The sequence below is a fragment of the Alexandromys fortis genome, unplaced genomic scaffold (assembly GCF_014885135.2).
Source record: "Alexandromys fortis isolate MF-2015 unplaced genomic scaffold, M_Fortis_MF-2015_v1.1 scaffold_37, whole genome shotgun sequence".
NCBI lineage: Eukaryota > Metazoa > Chordata > Mammalia > Rodentia > Cricetidae > Alexandromys > Alexandromys fortis.
The window spans coordinates 3,746,528-3,771,095 of record NW_026067914.1 but is presented as its reverse complement, the minus strand read 5'-3'; the positions used below and the strand labels follow the sequence as shown (position 1 = coordinate 3,771,095).

The following is a 24,568-nucleotide window of genomic DNA, read 5'->3' as shown; positions in this document are numbered from 1 at the left end:
TGATTCCAGCTTCAAGCTCATGTACCAGCAATGCCTCAGGTGCTTCTGGGCCTTCCTGGAGGTCCTGCCTACTACATTGGTTAACTCACCCAGCAGCATTTAATCAATGCCTTGCCTGTCTTTTCTGCTGACTTGCTGTATGTCTTAAAAATAATTGTAGATGCAAATTAGGTGTCTTTTTGGAAGAATAAAAATGTTTGGATAAGGAAAAGAAAGAGAAGTTCTGGTTCAGATTACTAGACATTTGCCATGCAGATGGTTATCTCTCCCTACCTCACCCCTAGCCTCCAACCTAGACACAGCAGCCTTGTCCAAGCCAGGGAGGCCATGCCTTTCCTTGCTGGCTTACTCTTGTCAGTTGTGGTGACTCCAGAGCCTAGGATTGAATGCAGAAGGTAAACATCACCCCAGAGTCTGACCACTTTATTATAAGTTTTGCATTCTGTACTCATTCTGCTTTTTTCTTTTATCTGTCAACCACTCCCTATGATCTCTTTAGTGATTTTTGTTAAAATCAGATAAAGAGTAGGGTAGCATGTGTGTATTCTACCTGACTGGAAGAGGAGCTAAGAACCTTTTAGTACACTGTAGTTTTTTCATCAACTGAGGAACTAAGGTTTCAGTACCCTTTCTGTATTAATTTTGCATATATTAAGAATATTGCTAAGGAATTGAGGGAATGGGGATGAATTTGATCAAAACTCATCAATGCATGTATGAAACTCTAAAGCAATAAAAACCAAATAATTATTAAATAACTAAATAAATATTTGATTTTTTATCATTCATTTAATCAGTGATTTCTGCTTTCATTTGCTTCCTTACATATATTTTCTGAATTCCTCCTAGCCACCAGGGATGAAATGGAAACGCAGTGATTTGCAAATCTTGGAAATGTTAGCAGGACTTAATAGCATGAGTTAAAAAAAGTTTTAAGAATATGCAGAGCCTCACCATGTTACCTAGTGAAAGGGCGCCTAGGCTACAGTAAGGAGTTGGCAGAAACAAATGCTGAAAGGGCTAGTAAGCTCCGGCTGATGCTGTGTGCAGCAACAGTGACCAGTGCTGTAAGTGATAGATCCTAATCTTTCTCCTCCCCCAGTTACTCCCAGATCCTTCCCATCTCCATACCCACCCAACTTTTTGTGCTCTCTCCCTTTTAGAAAACAAACAAAAGATAAAAAATAACAAACAATACAAGAAGCACATAAAAAAACCAAACCAAGTTTGTTTTGTGTTAGCCAGCTCCTCCTGGGCCTGGGGCCCACCCTGGAGAGTTGATATACCTAGTGTCACTCCAGTGTAGAAAACTCCCTTCCCAGAAAGTGTTAATTGCAAAGAGCTTCTTGGTTAGGGGTGGGACTTTGTGCCTATCTCCCCTTCTCAGTGCTTGGATTTTGTCCAGATTTAGTTAGTGCAGGTCTAGTTGTCTCTGTGATTTTGTATTCTTACCAGCCCTGTTGTGTCTGAAAGACAGCGTTTCCTTGGAGTTCACCACCTCTGGCTCTCACAGTCTTCCTGCTTTCTCTTCCACGTCAATCTTGAGTGGACAGGTTTATATCTTATGTAAGGGCCGAATGCTTCAAAGTCTCTCTCTCCACCTGTGCAGCTGTGGGTCTCTGATAATCACCATCTACTGCAAGAAGATGCTTCTCTGATGAGGGCTGAGCAAGGCACTGATTTGAGTCTCAGCCTAGTGTCAGGGTTTGTGTTAAGATTATAACCAAAACAGTACTGTGTCCTTGTCTCATCACGGAAGTACATAATGTCTGTTTGTACTTATTAATGGTGTGAACTTTGGTCACTTGTTTAATGCAGTATGTATCAGTCTTTTCTATAACAACCTTTTTCTTCTTTGTAGTTGCGGGTAATCTGCAGAGTTTGTGGTCCTGTAAATTCAACATCAGTTTCAAGTTTTCCTCTGCTAGTTCTAAAATTTATTAATGATTCTTGTCTGAAAAAAAATTATTTCTGTGGTGATTGAAAAATCATTTTATATTTATCAATTAACATCATATTATAAGGAGATGAGTAAGAAACCATCCCCGTTCCGTGTAGCATTGAACTGGTAATTCTCTTTGCTTTACTCTGAGTGCTGAGATTAGCGGTGTGTACCACAATGCCTGGGATTTGAAGTAATTAGCAGTGGTTTGCAGTCCCCTTCCTGTCATTATTTGTTTTGATGTTGTAAATTTCCCAGAGGCTGAAGCCCCTCCAGCCTGTATTTTAACGCTTCGCCTGCCCTGCCATTTTTGCAGTGCTCTCTTCTTGGCAAAGTGAGATGTTTCCGGTTCCTCCATGCCTTTGGCAATGCTGTTCCAGTCATTTCTCTAGGAAGCTCTGGAAATTTGTTGTTAGAATACAGGACCTCTTTGCTAAATTTCTTACAGTCTGTTCATATCTACAGATTAGTTTAAAACACCACCAAGTTCATTGTGAGCCTTTCCCATTTTTGAAGCTATTTCCTCCAACAGTGAAAAACCTGATTCACATCAACCTCAGCATAATTCTTTACTGGATTAACTCTTCATTACATTGAAAGCAGTTTAGAATTGTTAATGCATACCACTGTAAAGAGAAAACAAATGTGTTAATTAGAATTCAATACTTATAATTTTGGTCTTAAATTGAGAGTATTTTCTAGTTTTTACAGGCTACTATAATTAATTACCACAAATATGGTGGTTGGTTTTAAACATGATTAACTCCTTCACAATTTTTGAGGCCAGAAATCATAAGTAAAGGTATCAGTAGGACCGTACTCCCTACAGTGGCTCTAAGGCAGTGGTTCTCGATCTCCCTCATGCTTTGACCCTTTAATACAGTTCCTCATGGTGTGGCGACCGTCCTGTAAATATCTGATATGCAGGACATCTGATATGGGACCCTGTGATAGGGTCGGTGGACTCCCAAGGGGTCTTCAGTGCTCGAAGGGATGGCTCGTGTTTCATTTTGCTCTGGTGATTTCTCTTCTTGTGGCTGGATTACTTCTAGTGTCAACCTTCACCCCCACATAGGCTTTTCTTGTGTCCCCTGTTGTCTTTTAGAAGACATTCACCACTGAGTGTGGGACCCACATTGTTAGCTTATTTAGAGATTCTTCTACTAAATTAAATTCTTAAAACCAAAATTATGAATATTGAATTCTATTTTTTATTTTTTAAGAATTTTATACATGAGTGATATATTTCACAGTTTTCATCTTGCCTTCTCCTTTCAGTTCCTCCAGTGTCCCCTACTCTCTCTCAGTTTCATGACTTCTTTCTCTTTATTATTTTTTCACACATAGACATAGACAGATGCAAACACACACGTGTACGCGTCACACATACATTCATGCGCACCCACATGCACACATGTACTCGACCCTCACTTGAGTCTATTTAGGGTTGTATGTGGATGTGTTTGTCTTACCCCATCAGGGAGCTTGTCCCTAGAGAAACTGATTCTTTCTCATCAGACACTGATTGCCTATAGCCCTTATCTAGGAGTGGGACCTTGTGAAATTTCCTCTGACTCATATTGTCATACCCGCTGATGTTGCCTTTATGCAGGTCATGTTTAGGCACCCGTGTTTTTGAGATTTCTTAGGATGCAGCTTTCCTGTCATATTTGCTATGCAGAAACAGTTGTCCTGGCGCCGTGGTTTTCCCTGAGCCTTAGGGATTGCATTGTAGATGTGTCCATTGAGATTCTTATTTATGCCGGAAAATACTGTTTTTTCTAAACAAGATTCCCTTCATAGATACCAGGACCTAGGATAAGGACATATTTTGGGAGACAACCATTCAGTCCATTGCAGGGGTATATATCCCTCTACCTTCCTTTTAGCCTTTTTTCTCTCTCTTTTTTTAATATTTATTTATTTATTTATTTATTTATTTATTTATTTATTTATTTATTTATAGTTTTACAATCTAGCCCCAGTTATCCCCTTCTCCTGCCTCCCATGCCTCCCCCATTCCCACTCCTCATCCACTCCTCAGAGGGGATAAGGCCTCCCTTGGGGAGTCAACAGAGTCTGGTATACCAAGATAGGCAGGACCAAGCCCCTCCTCCCTGTATCAAGGTTGAGCAAGGTATCCCACCATAGGGAATGCGCTCCAAAAAAATCAGTTCATGTACCCAATATAGGCCCTGGTCTTACTGCCAGCCCTTTCTCCTAACAGATCAAGCCACATAACTGTCACCCACATTCAGAAGGCTTAGTTGGGTCCCATGTAGAATCCCCAGATGTCAGTTCAGAGTCTGCCTTTCTTAAGTTTTCCTTATTGGAAACACAGCAAGGTTCATTTGTTTCCAGTCATATTAAATTTTAGATTGTCCCATCTGTGAATACTCATGTATGAAAACTTCACTTTTTTCAAAAGCCAAATAAATGAATAAAGAATCTCACATTATGATTGCTATTATTAGGGAAATAGATGCTGTGGAAAAGAATAGTGGGTTAAGCTGTGTTTACTTAAAGGGCTAGGGTGTACTTAGTGGATTAAGTAGCCCATAAACTGAGGCTGGAAGAATGAAAAAGTTATCCTAAGAAAGTGAAAACAAGAGAGGCTTCCAGCAGGTGGGAAAGCATGCTGTAGAAGGAGCTCTGTGTAGTAGAGAACCAAAAGGCAGGCAACAGCTGGTGCCTGTTGGGCAGGAAGGAACACAGTGGAGTTGCAAAGAAACTAAGCAGGAAATGCAATTTGTTTAGACTTGTTTAAAGATGTTGGAGGCCAGTAAAGGGCTAGATACAGAGGAGTGGCATTAGAACTGTATCATTTTCTTTAATTTATTCTTTGACAATTTCTTTTTTTAAAAAAAGTTAAAAAATTATGTGCATTTTTATTTTCTGGAACTGGAGTTATAGACAGTTGTGAGCTGCTGTGTGGGTGCTTGGAATTGAACCTGGGTCCTCTGCAAGAGCTCTTAACCTCTGAGCCATCTCTCCAACCCCCTTTGCCAATTCCTTGTATATGTAATGCATTCTGGTGGCACTCATGACTTCATTAGCTATCATAAACCTGTATTTTTAAAGGACTTACCATGGTGTGTGGAACACATGAGATAAGAGTTAAAATAAAGAGACTGTTAACATAAAGAATAACTGATGAAGAAACATGAGATAATGTTGGCTTATATAAGAGTCATAGTAGTGCAAGAGAAAAATATAGAGACTTGAAATGAATTTTGGATAGACTTAGCAAGAGACTGGTTGGTAGATGGAATTTGATTGAATCTGGAAGATTGGGGGATTAGGCTATAGGAGTATTTAAGGATGGCTCCTAAGTTTGTAGCTGAGAAATGGATTGAAAATTAGAGACTATAAATCAAGATTTTCCTATTGGACATAAGTACCAGTAGATATAACAAGTAGAGAGTTAGAAACATTGTCGCAGATTCAGATAAAGGAAAGGCCATCCCCATCTTTTTGACTGGTCCCCATAGGTATTGCTTCAATTCATGTCTCTTTACTGTAGTCCAAGAGTCTCCACCTTGGTGGTCCATGTTTGTTTTATAGAATTGTTAGGATGGCCTCAAATACTGTTTGAGTATTGTGGACAACTTTATAGAATTGTTAGGATGACCCCAAATACTATTTGAGGTATTGTGGACAATTTGGACAGGAAATGATCACCAGGTACCACTTTCCAGTTCATTCTTTCTAGAGAGGTATTTTTTCTTATAGGTTGTTTTAATCTGTATATTTTCCTTCCTTCCTTCCTTCCTTCCTTCCTTCCTTCCTTCCTTCCTTCCTTCCTCCCTCCCTCCCTCCCTCCCTCCCTCCCTCCCTCCCTTCCTTCTCTCCTTCTCTCCTTTTCTCCCTCTGTTCTTCCCTCCCTTTTTCCCTCCATCTCTCTCTCTTTCTTTTTTTAAAAAAAGATATAGCTTTATTTTAGACTTTGTTAGAGACACTGTCATTACGCTACTAAAAAACCGTTAGCCTCTTTTCTGCCTCACTTGATCCTGATTTTCTATGTATGAGCGTCTCCCTAACTGTGTTCCCTGAAATGGTGTGGTATGGCCTTTTTGTGTGTACTCTGGTGGCTTTCGTTGTATACTAATTTTTAGACCGTTATCATGTTGCTTTGGTTCTATTATTTTTTTATTCTCTATGTTAGGTAGAGAAAATTTCCCTGCTCATTTTAAATATTTTTCTCTTATATTTATTTTTAGAGCTAGGTTGTAGAAAGTTTTAGGAAGTAAGGATTTTCTTCTTTGATCTCTTGCTTTGCTTGTTTGTAAATACTCTCTGTTTTACTAATGATTTTCTATTAAAGATAAGATCATGACTTTAAAGAAGGACCTGTCTGCCTTGAGTTTCCCATTAATCTTTTCCTAAAGAGAACGTACCGCTTACTCTGTTTCCCCCTTACTAGGTGCCTGGTACAGGTGAGCACAGCTAGCTCCCAGAGTGCCCAGAGAGGGGTATAAAAGTGAAATAAAGTATGTTATGAGATGAGATTGGGATAAAATAATGCTAGTTTATACATAAAATAGTATGCTTTTTACTTGTGTAAAAGTGTTCAAAGGCTTTACTTTTAAATGTGTGATGTCAGTTTGTTCTACCTGTTAAATACCCCCTCTTTCTTCTTTAAGGGTCACACAGCAATGCTTCATACTGGCTCATGGCATCCCAAAATAAAAGGAGAATTTATGACTTGCTCAAATGATGCGTGAGTATTGTTGGTAGTTTTTTGAATGCTTTCATATCTTTCAGCATCTCTTACCAGTTGTGTCGTGGCGACCTTGGTAAAGTAGGAGCTAGAGTAGCAGGAATCCTGGTGTTTGTGTTCCAGCTCTTGACTTTGCTTTGACTGCAGTTGTAGTATAAAGTTTAGCTAAACAAACATGGACGCTATGGAAATGAGAGACTTTGTAAATTCCTGTGGAGTTTATCACGGGATACACTGGATTAGATTGATGCTAGTAAGAGAATCTAAATGGCTCTGAAAGCATGACTAACAATTCCCTGCAGTGAAGACTGACTTCCATTTGAAATGGGAATGCACCAGTTTTCTTTCCTGGACCAGAGTTCTGTGTGAGGATCACTAGACTTGAAGCACAATATCCTTTACCGCTTTTAAGAGAAGTCTGTAAGTAATAAACTCATGTGGCTTACAGCTCAATTGACCTTTTTCTTGGCCTTTGACTTAGAATAGTGGTTAGTAATGGGCTGCACTAGGGAACATTATAATCAGAGAATGCTCACCAAGTACTCCACTGAGTTTCTCATTATGAGGCTTGTGTTCCATTGGAAGTGAGTGTTATAAGACAAAAGTGCAGGTATACCCAAAGCTAAACAGTGTAGTTTTATATTTGCTAAGTACTGGTGAGGATAAAGTTAAACTAAAGGAAAAGAAGGCTAGAGAGGGTGAGAGATGGACGGGCTAGGGGTGAAGGTGCCTGCCTGAATGCCTAATGATCTGAACTTGATCCTTGTTGATCACATAGACTCCTTCAAGTGGTCCTATGACTTCCACAGGTATACCATGGTGTTCACACCTGCATGCACACATGCACACCACAGACATCAAAAGAGAATATAGAAGAATTAACAGAATACAGAGTGAGTTATTGTTGTTGTTGTTGTTGTTGTTCTTAAGGTATAGGGCTAAACCTAGGGCTAGGCAAAGAGTCTACCACTGAACCCATCCTGACCCCGAGAAAGTCTCCTTTCAGTTGACACTTAAATCATACGAACGAGGCTGCTACAAGGGAAGAAGCTTTCCTGGTTGAAGTGATATATGTTTAGAGATTCTGAGATGAGAAGATTATAGAGCATATTTGAGGGAAAGAAAGATGACATAGTTGATGTTTTTAGGTTGGTAGGAAAGATGAAAATGATAGGAAATGAATCTGAAAAGGAAGGCCAAAGACAGTCACATAATTATTTTATTTATTATACCCTGATCTCAGTTTCCCTGCCCTTCTCTCCTCCCAGCCCCTCCCGTGGTCCCTGTGTCCACTTCTCCCCCATTTCTCTTCAGAAAGGGCAGATCTCCCATGGATAGCAACCTGCTAGTCACAGAAGTATTTTAAGCCAAGTGTCTTTTTTGTTTCATCAACTTTACTGGAGTAAGAAGTGCATAAAAAAAGCAGAGTTGAATAAAATTTTCTTAGAAGTAGATGACAATGAAAACTGGATGGCACTGAAGATAAAAATGGTTATCAAAGAAATTCAGTTTTACTTGTGGGTTGGTAACATGTGATGAGAGCCATTTTGTAATTTGTAGTACCTTACAGCCTGATAGTATGACACATGGTAAGGGTATGGCACTAATGTAATTGAGTCCTTAGCACAGAATCTGTCTAAAGTAGGAAGGACATGTATTACGGACTTTGTTCCTCAGTACTCTTAGTATTTTAGAACATGATTGTTTTTGGAGTTAATGTCATAAAAGAGATAGTGATGAGGCTGTGAAGGTGAGCTGATGTAGCTCAGCCGGTGTTCTTATAAGAAAAGACATGAGGGATGCATACCCAGAGAGAAAAGGCCACGAAATGCACAGTGAGGAAGCAGCTAGCTGTCTAGGAGCCAAGGAGAAAGGGTCTTGGGAGAAACAAACTTTCCAGCACCTTCATCTTAGACTTTTAGCCTCTAGAACTATTAGAAAATAAATTTCTACTCCTTAAGCGACCTACTCTATGACACTTTGAAGATTTATCTTATTTGTATGTGTGTGTGTGTTCCTGTGTGTACACATGAGTGTGTGTGCTTTCAGAGATCAGAAGATGGCTTCAGATCCTGGAACTGGAGTTACAGATTGTGAGCTGCCTGGTGTGGGTGCTAGGACCAGAGCTCTGGTTCCCTGAAAGAGCAGCAGACACTCTTAACTACCGATCCATCTCTCCAGCCCACTTTGTCATGGCAACTATGACAGACTAGTGCAGGGGAGGAAAAAGTTGGGCTATTATTGTACCAAATAATAGAATGTGCGGGGTTTCTTGATTGAGACTCCTTACCATTCTACCTATTATCACTTTATCTGTCTTCCTGCTTCTGAGATATATTGGGCAATCATCCATCTTTGTTCAGTTACCTCTCAAGATACTGACACAAAGGAATCCAGGGTTAGCTTCCTTCCCTGGATCTTCTTTGCTTTGAGCTCCAAAAATTTGTCTTAATTTAAATGATCACATCAATTTGAAGGTCGATCTGGGCACATTGTTTTGTGATTATCTTAGAGATTTCAATTGAAAAAAAAGATTCAGGACTTTTTATGTGCTCAGTATTGGATTATGGAAAATAAATAGTGGCAAGAATTCTTGATTTCTTAGGCAGATTTTTATTGAATTTTTGGCAGAATATTACAAAACTATAGAATTATTCTGTCTTCTAAAATTTAAATATAGGCCTGCATGAAGTATCGCTAAGATTTATTACTGACAGAAAACTGACAATTGAGTGTCCTCTATAGACCCAGGTATACATAGTGAAGTAGTTTTAAAGACCCAGGGCCCAACTGTCAGTGTCTGAAAGATTTTGATATTCACTTCTATGTGTATAAATTTTCATGCCACTTCAGAATTATGATTATTAACTTTTTTTTTTTTTTTTTTGGTTTTTCGAGACAGGGTTTCTCTGTGGTTTTGGAGCCTGTCCTGTAACTAGCTCTTGTAGACCAGGCTGGTCTCGAACTCACAGAGATCCTCCTGCCTTTGCCTCCCGAGTTAACTTTCTTTTTAAGGAAAGATTCGTTTGTTTTTATTTTTTGTTCTTGAGTGTTTTGCCTGAATGAATGTTGTACACCACATGTGTGCACTGCCTGTGGAGGCCAGAAGAGGGCGTCAGATCTTCTGGAACTGGAGTTACAGCTAGCTACCATGTGGCCTTGGAACCAAACTCCAGTCTTCCGTGAGAACTACAACTGAGCCAACTCTCCAGCCCCACTATGAATATTAACTTTTCAGTTAAATTTTAAAAGTCTTCTTTGTCTTGCAATTGATATATGTCAAGCATTCTTATGGCTAAAATGGTTAGATTCAGCCGCTATTTCATATAATGTTTCCACACATTTTAAAAATATAATTTCAAGTAGAAATTTCAAAATCAGTTCCTGTCCTTAGAGTTCATGTGATGAAAATGAAGTAACTGATATTTTCTTTTTTTCCCCTGTGTGAATCTATATATTTTGTTATTTTCTTCTAAAAAACCCACAAAAGGCTGGATTGTTCATTGAGTAGAAGCCATATCTGGAGCTTACATGGTAAGAACTGACTCTTATCCTCTGACTTCCACACATCTACCATAGCATGTGTACCCACACACATTCACACGTGAAGTAAATCAATCAATAAATGAATACAGGAATCACTTAAAAGTTCTTAAGGAAGTTTGCGGAAGATGTCTGTTGATAAAGCACATGGACCGCTCAATGCTTTCCCTCTGTTTGGTGAGATCAGCAGTTATGGTAACTGTCATCGAGCACTGTGGCATGCATGTAGCAATCACAGAATTTTAGAGAGGACATCCTAACTGTTCTAGTTACCTTTTCTGTAAAGTAAGTCGAAATGCCTTTGTTGGTCTACCTCCTTGTGGCAGAATATTCCCCTCACTTGGGAGAGTTCCTGTTTATTTGGCTTCCCATTTTATGTAGCCTTAATAGAAGACTAAATCCTATGAAAGGGAAAGCAAAATGTTGGAGTTAAGAATTTGCGATTGAATTTTTCCCACCTTTATAATGAAAAATTATTAAAAGTTTTAGCTGAGGGAAATTGCTTTTTGAGGCAGAAGTAGTGGGTTGCATATTGAAGACAGCTTTAAACAGTTTGCATTTTAATGCCTATTTTTTTTTTATTTTTGGTGCAGTTTTGTCATCTCCCCAGTCTTTGTTATTTCTTTCTAATCCTGTCTATTTTTCTGTAGTAACTCACTGTGAAATGTTTGTCTATGAATTCCAGGGCTTTTAATCTGGGTAATAATGCCTGTTTCCATCAGTCATCAGGAGAGACAGAATATGGAAGAGTAGTTGGGCAGTGGCACACACACAGTAACTGAATGAAGAAAAAATACAGTGGCCGCAAAGTGGACCAAGGCTTTTGTGAAAGAGGAGGAGCCAGGGATGTGGCAAAGTTGCAGTTTATAAGCTGAGGGCTAGACTTCTGCAGTCTTTGGGAGAAGTTGAGACCCAAAGATTTCTTTTAAAATATCCAAGTTGAGTTTTTAACGCAGACTGCAGTGGTCTGTACAAGGTTAGGCCACATATGCAATATTCAACGGTCACCAGCAGGCAGCAGCGTGCAAAGGTTGCCCATGATACCCTCTTTTCGGGGAAAACACGAGGACATTTCATACAGAACTTTGAAGTGTGTGTGTGTATATTACTATAAGTTGCTTTTATGGAAATTAATGAAAGAGGAAATGGAATTTAGTTTTTTAAAGATATTACTATCTATAACAAAGTATATGAGGAACTAGAATGATTTTACTTATAAGTAAAAAATATGTTTAGACTTTATTTTATTATTTGAAGCATCTACCCGTCATCTCTCTTTCCTGTCTGTCTGTCTATTTATCTATCTGCCATCTATCTCTATCTATTATGTATGTGTGTATGTATGTATGTATCATCTATCTACCTATTATGCATGTATGTATGTATACATGTATGTATGTAGTTTTTGCGGTCTTGTTGGTGCGGCCTGTTGTGCTGTCTGGGGGTGGGGTACAGGGTTGAAAAGACACAGAGGCAATGACACAGACTCGGGGAGATTCCAATACAGAAACTCTTTATTGTAAACAAGTTGGGGATTTTTATAGGGTTAGGAAATTTAAGCTGCCACAGGAATGTTTCTGCTTGGTCCTTTTGAAACTGGCAGTCACTGCTGGCGTGTTGTGATTGGCTAGGAGCACATGTCATTAGTTAGTTACCATGCTTTTGGTCCGCTGACAGATTGTCTTGGCCAATTTTGCTTACTCATTGTGAGTTTGCACGCGCTTGCTTGTGCTTGCGCTATTGCCCTGTCTTATGTGTATGTATGTATGTTATCTCTCTCTCTCTCTCTCTCTCTCTCTCTCTCTCTCTCTCTCTCTCTCTCTCTCTCGTATGTATGTACCTTTCTGTCATCCCTATCTATAATGTATGTGTGCATATATATATATATGTATGTATCAATGTGTCTGTGTGTCTATCTGTCTATCTATTTATCTGTCGGTCTTTCTGTCTTTTTATCACCTACCTAATATGTGTTAATGTGTGAAGTCAGAGTCAGTCCTCTCCTTCCACCACGTGGACTTTGGAAGTGGCTGTTAGGTTGACGTGCTTGGGGTCAAGCTGCTTTACTGACTCAGCTGTCTCACCAGCACTAAGTTTAATTTTATATACTGTGAAATGAGTAGACTATTTTGCTTCTGAACAAAAAAGGGAATGTCTTGAAGAGACAGAAAAGGTCAGGGATGACTGTGAAGTAAAAGATGATGGGAGCCATTACACAGTCATGTAACCTGTGAATCTTGATTTGATTTCATTTCCTTCCAAGAAAAGAAAAAAAGGACCAAGAGACAGTAGTGAAGGAGCATTTGGGGACATTTTAATAATGGGTCAGAGGATTGAACAAAATGACCCTAGTTCTTTGTCTTTTCTTTTATCATGCTTTTGTCAATATGTCTGTGTAACAACTTCCCTTAGGAGATGGTGGCTGTTCCCCACACCTTTAGTCTAGGTTAGCCAACAGAGTCATAGAAATGATGTGTTCTCAGCTAAGACTCTTCAGTTTTAGGCTGTGGCATTGCTCTCTGATCAAGTCCTGTTTACTCTCTGCAGGGGAATGATCCAGTGAAGAGTTCAGTCTTATCTTAGGTTTTTCTAGACCAGCTTATAGTCAGTCAAACTCAAACTTGAGCTTGGGCTAGATCGGCAGGACTGACTATGGAATGCACACGCTAACCCAGTTAGTGGGGACAACTCAGTGGACTGGTAGCTTCCTGAGAAATGTCTGCTTGTTCTTCTGAACCATTGAACTTTATGAATGAGTTATTTTACATCAGCTGTAAACTACACAAGTAGTTGTATTGATGTAGGATTGTGGTTATAAAAATGGTAATTCCTATATAGTACTGACGATGATTAGAAACAATATAATGAGATGTGCAAGAGTTACATAACAGCAAAATTAGAGCAGGAATGAGTACAGATGTGACACTGCTAAACTGTGTGCACTGCTCACTGGGAAGAGTGTGCAGGTGTTTATTGTGCCATTTATAGCCAAACAAAGCTTTGAAGCTTTCAAAATAAAAATATTATGGGGGATTTTTCTTACTATCTGCTTATATAGATGCCACCACCACTCCTTTCTCTCCCAATAAAAGCTGATTTTAAGACATAGAAAGGGGAATTCATGAGACTTAATAGCTAACCTTTTCTCTACTTAATCAGTTTTTTTTTCTTGGCAATATTTTAAGTCCTGCACATCAGTACTTCTTAGATTATGAGAATTGAGTTGTCAGTGATTTTCAACAATGGATTTTTATACTAGAGTTTCCTCTGGTGTCTCAGACTGCTAGGATGTATGAGATGTCTGTGGAGAAAAGATTCCCTAGTCTTCATTTGGGGAGTCCAACACCAAGAGTAAATGCATGAAAGATTCAAAGAATCATATTAACAAACAAAACCCAAAACAGTTTATATTCCTAACACCCTCAAGCATTTTCTAAACATAACAATGCAACTCTTTGTATTTCCCATAGCCAATTACATGTATTGCACTCTTGGAGTAGAGTTCCCAGGAACATATCTTGGGAAATGAAGATTAGCAATAATACATGATTTTGATGATCGAATTCAGTAAATTATAAATATTTTTTAAACTTTCATAGGCTATAAAGATGAATTATACAGTTAAAATTTTCCAAATTTTGGCATGGCATCATGGAAGCAGTGTGTATTTTGTAGTTAGAATCAGAGGACATTGAGCATGCTACAGGTAGCTGTGAGCATGTCGTTTCTCTATGGTAGGATGTTGCTGATTCACAGATTCGAGCGAGAATGAATGTGTAGAGGCTTGAGTAACTGGTATTCATGCACAGGTCTACAGGTTAATGTGCATGTGAGGGGCCTTTTTCACAGCTCAGTGATCCTCTCCTCTTAGAGCATGTGCGGAACACACTGAATTTTGCAGGCTTTTTCTGGAAAGCTGCTAGGCAGATTTCACTTGACTTTTACAACCAATAACATATGTAAACATAATTGGACAATTCTCCAAGGAGTGATGGCTCACATAAATGGATTTCAAAAAAGTAAATTTCATATAACTCAAAGGTTTTTCTCTGCTATTTTAAGTATTTTGGAGGGAAACTTAAAAAACATTAGTTTTCTGCATTATTCATGAGTGTTTTGAATACAGTTTAACATTTTTACAGTTTATAAATTGTTATATTGTTGCATGCTATGCCTGAGAATGCAGTGGCAATGTAAACCTAGTTATAGTGTTTTTGGGGATCCCCCATTTCTGTTGTTGCTTTTTGGTCTAGATCTACAGAAGCACTTCAGTTTCTCCTTGTGTTTTCTGCTTCTGCCAAGAAGTAGTAGATCTGATTTTCTTTTCTTTCCATTCTTTCTCCCTTTCCCCCTCCCTTCCTCCTGTTTTTTCTACCCTCCTTCCTTTTGTCCTTCTCCCCCACCCTTTTTTAAAAGAATTATAGCTAAAAAAGTTTAGTGCCTGAGCTATGGGACAGTTCGCGAGTTGGGTAAGGGGCTGGAGATTAAGGAACACAAGAGATGTGGGACATTCACTAAGAAAGAATGCTGAATGCATTCACGCTTAGAGAAAACCTCATATACCTAACTGCTGCACAGTGGAAATCCCTCAGGCAGGTTGGAAATTACCAGGCTTAAGACCAAGCAAACCACTCCCCTATAGCTAACCACCAGGGTGGGAAGAGGGAGCACAGGAACAAACAAGATGTTTTGCCAGAAACTGCAAGCTATCCTCAATATGAACCCTGGGAGGAGGGGTAGACCTGTGGGCCCTACGAAAGAGAAGACTAAGCAATTTATCTAACAGGAGTTTTAGCATATGGCTTTTGCCATTCTCTTAGGAGGCTTTTCTTTCTGACTTCCAGATTCTGGGCAGGTTTGCATCATCTGTTTCCTAAGTCTATAATTTACCATTACATGGACAACATTTTGTTATCTGAATTAAATGCTTGAAGCCCACTTTTTCACCATTTCCCTGACAAATGGTCAATGTAGCTCATAAGAAACTATTGCTCGGGGGCTGGAGAGATGGCTCAGTGGTTAAGAGCATTGCCTGCTCTTCCAAAGGTCCTGAGTTCAATTCCCAGCAACCACATGGTGGCTCACAACCATCTGTAATGAGATCTGGTGCCCTCTTCTGGCCTGCAGNCACAAAAAACAAAAAAAAAAAAAAAAAAAAAAACAAAAAAAAAAAAAAAAAAAAAAAAAAAAAAAAAAAAAAAAAAAAAAAAAAAAAAAAAAAAAAAAAAAAAAAAAGAAACTATTGCTCATTTTTATTTCTTTTAGATTGCTTATATGTATTGGTTCCCATGGATAGTCTTTGACTACCCTAGGGTACTTTGTGTCAGATGGCCTTTCTGAGGAAATTACCGGATATGCAGTTGAAACTCAGTGTAAGTCATCCAGGGGTCTGGCATGTACTGATGAGGCTAAATCCTGGCCTTGTACCTTCTGTCCCTGCTCATCAATTTCAATAACTTCCTCAATCTTTTCAAATCTTTTTACTACTCTCTTTTGTAAAGTCTATATCTCCTGTCCAGTGTTCTGTTCTATGTCTTCACTGAGGATTCCAACATGTTCAGTAAAGATAATGTCTCATCCTTGGACATACCATAGCATTTCAACAGATTCTGGAGAGATTCAACAGCTCAAATTCTTTCAGATAATTTTGTCAATTGATGCTATCCCTCTCTGTAGTATTGAACCATTTTTTTAATATTAAAAACAAAGCTAATTCCTAGAATCAAAGGGAATAAAAATAGCATAAGTCTTGGATAATACCTTCCACAATATAAGCAAAGTAATTATTGAACTCCTGGATCTTATCAGTCATTTTTTTTTTGTAGTTTTTTTTAGATCTTACCTGTCATAAGGCAATTACAATGAATTTGAGTAGGTGTAATAACTGCTATCGGCCAGCAGGTGTCGTAGTTGCAGCCACATGGCCAAGAGACGAACAGCACGTGTTGCTTACTTAGATACTGAAAAATATGCTTTGTTTAAAAAATGAAGAACAGTTATTAAGGTGATCAAATGATTCTGACAGTTGGGTCCCAGGATAAAGAGAAAACCCACAGATTTCCATCAGTACAAGTTGCAGACTTTGTGCACTGTGAGGATCACAGGCAACGGTGTGTGGGCTGGTATGTGGTTCACCAGTCAGGAAGTGCTTAGCAGCAGCCTGCTGTGTCTGAGGGCCCGCTAAAGTGGCAGGTGGGAGAGTCAGTGCCCAATGCGCCACACAGCTGGCAGAATGATCCCAAAAAGTGTGGACTGATCCCCATGTTCAGGTGCCAGATGATGGCAGAAGATACAAAATAATATACCACACTAGTTCAGAATTATGTATAATAAAGGGTTATTTATTTAGGGGAGACTTATAGATCACTGCCCTAGATAATAGTCCTCTGCACAAATGGAGAACAGGAACAGAGTCTAGCAGCCAGAAGTGAGAGCCTGAAGCAAGAGAGTGAGTGCAGGCTTTACAGCTGCATTTATAGTATAAGAGACCATGCCCAAGTGGCCTGGAATCTTAAAGGCTATTGGCTGAAGGAGCAGAAGGAGCTCCCACAGCACAACCCCATTGTCATCTTGCTTAGTTTTAAAGGAAAACTTCAGTTTCTAGGAAGAAACATGTTACTATGCAACTTAGGATCCTAGAAAAGTGCCAGTTTGGTGAGAAATTGAGACTGTAGGATAAGTATTCTGTTTGGAATTGTAAGAACATAAAATAGGGCTTTATTTATTCAGCCATTTTGAAGTCATTTGTAAAGAATGCACCGGAAACTTTCCGAGGGCCCGGGAGGTGGTGCTTTGGTCAAGCACAACTTTTCATGCGCACACAAACAACAAGAACCGACCGAGGACTTATTAATCGTGTTTTGGAGTTTTAGTGACTTAAAGTAAATATATGCTAACCAGAAGTATTTAAAAGTGCCAGGCAGAAGAGAATTTCTGTGTTTGACTTTAAAGAGGAAATGTATTATTAATACTGGTGACGTAATTGAGGCTGCTTATAAATCTATTATGCAATGCCTCGAGACAGTAACACATTTTCAGTTTTACTAATAAAGCAGATACAGAACTCCTCCTGCCATTCGTGCTTTTTCACTCAAAGAAGTTAATGAAATACTGTGGAGGAATAAAATTTCTGAGCAGTCGAGAGTTATCTAGGAGTAACCATGTGCATGACTGTTCCTGTTATGCTCTAACAGCCTTCATTTAACTTAGACTTTTTCTAGTACTTTCAAGATTTATCATCTTACAGTATAGATATAGACATCTTATATGCATCTTATATGTCCGGAGATGAGACATTTAATGCAAAATTGACTGTGGTGTGTTTTATACAGCATTCTGCATTTCCATGTGTAGAGAACATAAGATGTTTACACCTTCAAAAATGCTGGATGATTGCTTGATGGATTCCAAGTTTATTGTAGTTCACTGTATATTTGTAGTTTTTAATTAGCATTCTCTTTTGTTCAGGAAATATCAATACTGAATAATAATTCATATATGAGGATTATAAACTGTGGAATGCTAATTAGAATTTCTTCCTTTTTGAGATCCATGTGAAAATGTTGTCAATATAATTTTTAAAATTTCAGAATAGCTACTAATTTATTTACTTGTTTTAAATCTACTAATTTATACATTGATTTGAAAAGGAGATTATGAAAAGCTACAAAGGATTGAAGGGTATATTTGCTTACCAGTGTCCCATTAACAGAGGATTTAATAGAAAGTAGTTTGAATTCCTTCTGGGGATTTCTGAGGCAAGTAGCAACAGTTCAATTACAGCAGTGCCTCTGTTTCTAAATGAATTTGTGTGCTAACAGGACTGATTTGTGCTGTGATAGCCGCTCATTAGGTAGTATCCTAGGAAATAGAATGCTGCTGGTGTGAGAATCCAAGAAATGAATTTTGTTGTGGAAATGGGAATTAAAGGTATTTGCATATTATATATTTTTTGATTTTTGAAAATCATAACGAAAGATAAAAAGTTATTTTTGTTTTGCCCGATTCTCCCCCACCCCAAAGTCTTGGATATAATGAATTATTATTTTTTTTAAAGATTTATTTATTTATTATGTATACAACATTCTGCCTCAATGTATGCCCGCATGCCAGAGGAGGGCACCAGATCTCAGTACAGATGGTCATGAGCCACCATGTGGTTGCTGGGAGTTGAACTCAGGACCTCTGGAAGAGCAGCCAGTGCTCTTAACCTCTGAGCCATCTCTCCAGCCCCTATAATGAATTATTTTGTGGTCAAAATTACCAAATTTATTTCCGTTCTATTTCCTGAGCCCTTTTCTTTTGCTTTTTGTAATACTGACTCCATCGCTAATGTGGACAACTATCATCATCTTTCTAATTTCCTGTTAACATTTGCTAGAGTGGCAGGTGGACAGGCATGCTTTTTAGGGAAGTGTGAATAATGAGTTTCCCTTTCCACTGCTTTTCTAAACTTTGTAAGTTTATACAACTTGGTGAGCTATTTCTGTCTTGTAAACTGTCCCTCCTTGTGATAATGTTTCTAAAATTTGTCTTGATGAAAACATTAGCTTTTGTTACTTATTGCCTTTAAAAAAGTACTCTGAGTAAAACCAGTAGCTCTTTCCCGGAGAAGTTTTCCGTTATAATACTAACAAAATAAAGTTGAAGAAAATGTGAATGTCTCACAAACTATATTTACTGACTTCCCTTGGATGCATGTTTATGTAGTGGGCTTGGATCTTTTAGTTACAGTGAAAGAAAAGTGATCAGTATCAGCTTATCATGAAGCACATATTGCATTATGCAGGTTGGTTTAAACATCATGTGCTCCTTTGAGTCCTGCAATAACAGTCAAACATTGTATATTTGTGGAAGATAATATTCTGTCCAGCAGAAACTGATGTACAGAAATCTATCTTTACAGGGCTGGAGAGATGGGTCAGTGGTTAAGAGCACTGGCTGTTTTTCCAGAGGTCCTGAGTTCAATTCCCAGCAACCACATGATGGCTCACAACCATCTGTAATGAGATCTGGTGCCCTCTTCTGACCTGCAGTTGTACATGCAGACAGAACACTGTATACATAATAAATAAATAAATAAATAAATAAATAAATAAATAAATAAATAAAATCTATCTTTACGTAGAAGAGTCAGAGACAGACTAACTTTTTTTTATTCTATGTAACTATGTAGTAAAATTACTAGTCTTAATCTTACCCAGGCAACTTTACTATGTGACTCAATAGCCACCATATTACAAATCTTTCTCCTAATCTACATGATTTGTTATTTTCAGAGAAAAAATATCTTTTACAAATATACAGTTTTAGCTTCCTGAATTCCTTTCTGCTTTTGCTGTAAAACTGTCTTGCCTGTCAATTAGCATGTTTATTGACAGCTTACTATTGCAAGGGTTTAGCTAGAAACTGTAGATATATGAAAATTCTTAGAATTTATAATACAATAGACATTTACAGTACTCATGAAAAAGTGAGTAGATCTAAGCACGTTCTACTGAGGGAATCTATGAGGAGGTCTAACGTGCTTTGGAAAGTACAAGTTTCTGGGGAATTGATGATTAACCTGAAATTAAAAAGAGTGGTTGGTTGTGTGGAGACAGAGGAGGACACCTCTTTTTTTGTTTGTTTGTTTGTTTTTCTTTTTCGAGACAGTGCTTCTCTGTATAGCCTTGGCTGTCCTGGAACTTGCTCTGTAGATCAGGCTGGCCTCGAACTCACAGATATCTGCTGCTTCTGCCTCCTGAGTGCTGGGACAAAGGCTTGCACCACTACCACTTGGCTAGGGAGATGCCTCTTTAGATGTAGTGAGCAGCATTATAAAAGATATTTTAAAATGAGTGTGCCAGCTCAGACTCGTCATTCTAACACTTGAGATGCTAAAGCAGGAGGTTTTCTGCAAATTTGAAGCCAGCCTGGGCTACATAGTGAGTTTCAGAGCAGCCTGGGCTAGAGTGAGATCCTGTTTCAAACAACAGCACAAAGACAATAATAGGAACACTCTAAGCACTGAACTGTGACCCCCCTCCCCCGGTTCTTTTCTGCCTGTGGAGTTTTCACAGATATAGCTATGTAATGCAGATGCAGGAGGTGGTAATCATTAATCTAGTCTAACTCCCACCTGGGTTTCTTGATAGGAAAGTTTGTATCAACAGAAGTGACTCAGTGCTGGTCACAGTAAACAACAGATCATCCAGATTCCTCTACATGATTTTTTTAGATTTGGGAGATTAATATCACCAATTCATAGCTCTTTTCCCCATCACTGTGTGTATCTACCTTAGGGCATCTCCGTGGCTGGGCAGTAAAGCAGATCCTAGCTCAGACTGCATTAAAAGACCATTTTGGTGTTTTATTCTGCATTTTTTTTTTAATAAAAAAAACCAAACAAATAGAATAAGAATTGTCAGGGTGTCACATGTAGTACTGTTTCCTGAAACTTTTACCAGATTTCCACAAAGAGAGGTAATTGTTTCCTTTGGCTATTTAATTTGTTAAATTCTAATAGGAATTTAACTTTGCATTAATTTAATGGCTGGCCACCAGTCTCTTTTACAAAGTACACCCAGACTATTCCTACTTTGCTGAATGTTTATCTGTGTCAGAGGTGTGAGGACTTGTGAACCTGAGTCTGTCACATATTGGCCTATGAGTAAGAGTCTGTCTTAAAGCTGAATCTAATAGTGGCCACAGGCTGGCATTGTTGGCTCATAAAACACAGGTACCATGTTCTTGTTCATTAACAAGAGTTATGCACATGCCTAGATCTGTGACCCAAGCTTTGTGAAAGGTTTGGAGGATGATGTGATTGGATGACCCAGAGTCTTCAACAGTGGGTACAGTAGTTGCATTTGGGGTTGAGTGTAGATTAGACTCTTCAAGGAAAGTAGCTTAAGAGAAAGTATATCAAGCACTGATGAAATTTTATACCAAGCCATGAAACTCACAAATCTCATAATGCTCATAATGGGAGAAAAATAAGCTCGTTTTAAAAGACCAATTACATTGAATTTTTAAAATTAAAAATATCTATTTTATGTGAATGAGTGTTTTGCCTGAATGTGTGTGAGTATATCAGATGTGAGTCCCTGAAGATGGCATCATAGGATTGTGGAACTGGAGTTACAGACCTGTGGGTGCTGGGCCTGCACCCAGGTTCTCTCTCTGCAAGAGCAACAAGTGGTCTAGCTGCGGAGCTATCTCTTCAACTCTTAAGTTTTTATTTTTAAAGGACTCAAAGGGAAAAAGAAAGCAGAGGTTAAATACATAGTTTAAATATGTCTAAAAAGATTATTTGTATTTTTAAAAATCTGTTTTATATAACCAGTCCTCTTTAGTAATTAATCGTTAGGTACACTTTATTATGATGATTATTGGTGAAGTATACTTCTGTTCATTAATTTGTTCTGTATGACTTATCTCTTTTTGTGGGACCTTAGCTTCAGTTAGCATGTGCCAACTGATAGCTTCTGGAATAACAGACAATAAACACGCTGAAAATTCACAGGCCTTCACAAGGAAGCCAGTCAGTTTCATAGAATAACTAGTCTAATGTATTGATGCTGTTGGATCTTTTTTCTAGAATATTCGAGCGCTTAGGCAGTAATTGTTAGTATTACATAGTTATAAGCATTAAACAGATTTTCTTATTTCCACTTGCAACAATCCTATTTATGTCAGAGTCAAAGTTCTCAAATGTTTGAGTTGACAGATTTCTCAAGGTTTTGAAGCTATATGCTCTGCATTTTATTGCCATTAAAAATTTAGATATACATACCCATGTCCGAGGCAAAACCATATCATATCTTATACATGTGTAGTGTCTACGTGCACACACACACTCAACACTCTACCTTCATTTTACTCATGACCCTTCTATACCCTTAAGTACACATACCAATGTTTAAGTTACTGTTCTGTTTTATTTTTCAGTAGAGTATTGTTCATTAAATGATGGTTTTAATTGATCTTATAACTTTAGTCAGGTATTACCTCTTCTAAATTACTACTAGTCTTCTTAACTAGACAAGCTTTTATGGAATCCTGGGGAATATATGGTTACAATATGTGGCAGATAGGAAAGGATGGAGCCGTTCATCCTCGGCAGCAGAGTAAATGGAGCCCTCCTCAGGGTGTGATGGTAATGAAGCTTGAGTCAGTGTGAACTCAAGTGTTCAATTACGGGTGCACTGAGACCCTGCTGTAGCAGTGTAAGAGGGCCCTCACATGTTCAGTTGTCTCGAATATAGAACCTGAAAACAGGGTCACCTTGTGAACTGGATCAAGTGACTGAGGTGAGCCATTGTTAATGGTGGGACTCAATTGTCAGTCACTTTATTATCCAAATTAATGGTTATAAAAGAATATATTATTGAAGGGATTCAGCATTTAATATTTCCCATTTGAGTTGGAATCTGATTAGAAACAAAATCATTGAGTCTTTGGGGGAAAATCTGCTGGCTCGAATTGGGTCTTTCTGATGGTCTTTGTTATACTTTGAAGTGAGATGTGTGGTCTGTCAGCATGAGAAACTGTAATCTGTTGTTGCACAACTGTGCTTGAAGCATTTATGAAGTTCATTTTAAAGAAGCTTTAACAGCGTCACTGATGCTGATGGCCACCCAGGCTGTGATCATGATTAATGTCATGGGCCCAAAGAACACTGGTGAGGCACAAGCCCTGAATAAATCAAACACGAGTTTGCCAAGTATGGGCTATTTATTTTCTCAGTGAGTTTATGGAGACCAAGGCTTTTCACGAGACAGTTTCTGTGTCAGTGAACAGTTGTTACATGCCAGGTGCACCCTTGTGAGTACTTCCAGTTAACTCATTTCGTTGTCTCACAATGCAAGGCGAGAAGTCCCAGTCCCTCCTTTTCCCTTTTCTTTTCCAGTCCTGCTCTACAGCAGATTAAAGTTATTACGCCCTTCTGGGGCACACTCTGGGATGAATGATAGCCCAGAGCAGGACACGTCAGTGTCAGTGAAAAGAAGAGAGTTCTAGTGTTGTCCGGGTGACAGGTGGCTGTAGTTTAAAACGCTTGACTTCTTGTAATGAGAACATTCTCTTCTGGTTCATGGTAATTCTTAATATTTTATTAAGTATTACTCAATATATTATGAAATATACAACAGATGAGTATATAATGATACTAATATACCTTTATTAAATAATCTTCCTTCATTACGAGCTAGTGGCCTCTGTGTTGTCCTCTAAGTGTGACTACTGCCCTGACTGTCCCAGTTCTAGTAGTGCCAGCATCTGTGGGAATGTCTGGTTTACAGTGCAGAGAAAACCCCCGTGAATGTAATTTTCAAAAGAAATGTAAATCATTTGTTTTGGATTACTTACTGTGATACCTGTCCAGATTTTTCTGACAGTTTGCTAAGTACTTTTAAAATTCTGAGTTTTATATGTAAGGGCCCTAAATCTTATTAATTAATTAATTAGTTTATTGGAGTGTGTGATGAGCAAATATATCACTACACATTTGGCACAGTGCATATGTTGTGTTCAGAGGACCATGTTCTGGAGTCACCTCTCTCCACCTTTGTGAGGGTGCCAGGGATCAACTGAGAATGTCAAGCCTGGAGGACAGACGCTTTTCCCACTACGCCATCTCACCTCCTCATCCTGAATGTGTTTGAATGCATCATATTTCACTTTGACTCTTAAATTTTTTTGTTTACAAACACTATTTGCTGAAAGTTTATTTTCCTCTGCATTATTATATTACTATTAAAAGTTGTATTGTATTTAAGGTATCTTAAATACATCTTCCTATATATTTGAAATCATCCTTAGATTACTTATGGTCCTTAAAGCAGTGCAAACGCCATATAAACCACTGCTGTTCTGTGTTGTTTAGGGGCTGATGGTAGAAGCAATGTCAGTACCCATACAATGCCTTTTCTGAATGAATGCTTCTTTCTTGTGGTTGGCATGTTCAGTTAAATACTCCATCAGTTACTTTATTTCTGTTGGCAATGAATCATACCCTGCATTTAGATGAATGCAGTTAGAGGGAGATTCCATGCTCCTTACTGTGTGGGATTCTTCCTAGTTGCCGACAATCATTGAATGCCATTTTACTGTATCTCATAGCAACAGGAGGGGGGGATTGCTCATAACTGGATTTGTTTCTTCCTACACCCTGGTGTTCCCAAGGGATGGAGGGTAATAGCAACATTTATAAATACCTCTTTCTTGATGAAAGTTTCTTTCTTTCTTTCTTTCTTTCTTGAAAAAAAATTTCCGCCTCCTCCCCACCTCCCATTTCCCTCCCCGTCACCCTTCCCCCCCACTCTTCTCCCCTTCCCCCCCACTCCTCTCCCCCTCCCTCTCCAGTCCAAAGAGCAGCCAGG

The 24,568-nt window shown here is 38.6% G+C and overlaps 1 protein-coding gene across 2 annotated transcripts in view; it reads left to right on the top strand.

The window, feature by feature from the left end:
* Wdr70 (WD repeat domain 70) overlaps positions 1-24,568 on the top strand; it is a 199,385-nt gene that overhangs the window by 66,712 nt on the left and 108,105 nt on the right. For both annotated transcript variants that reach the window (XM_050139058.1, XM_050139059.1), the window contains one exon: positions 6,586-6,662. In XM_050139058.1, coding sequence (XP_049995015.1) covers positions 6,586-6,662 — 77 coding nt within the window. The remainder of the gene's footprint in view (positions 1-6,585; positions 6,663-24,568) is intronic.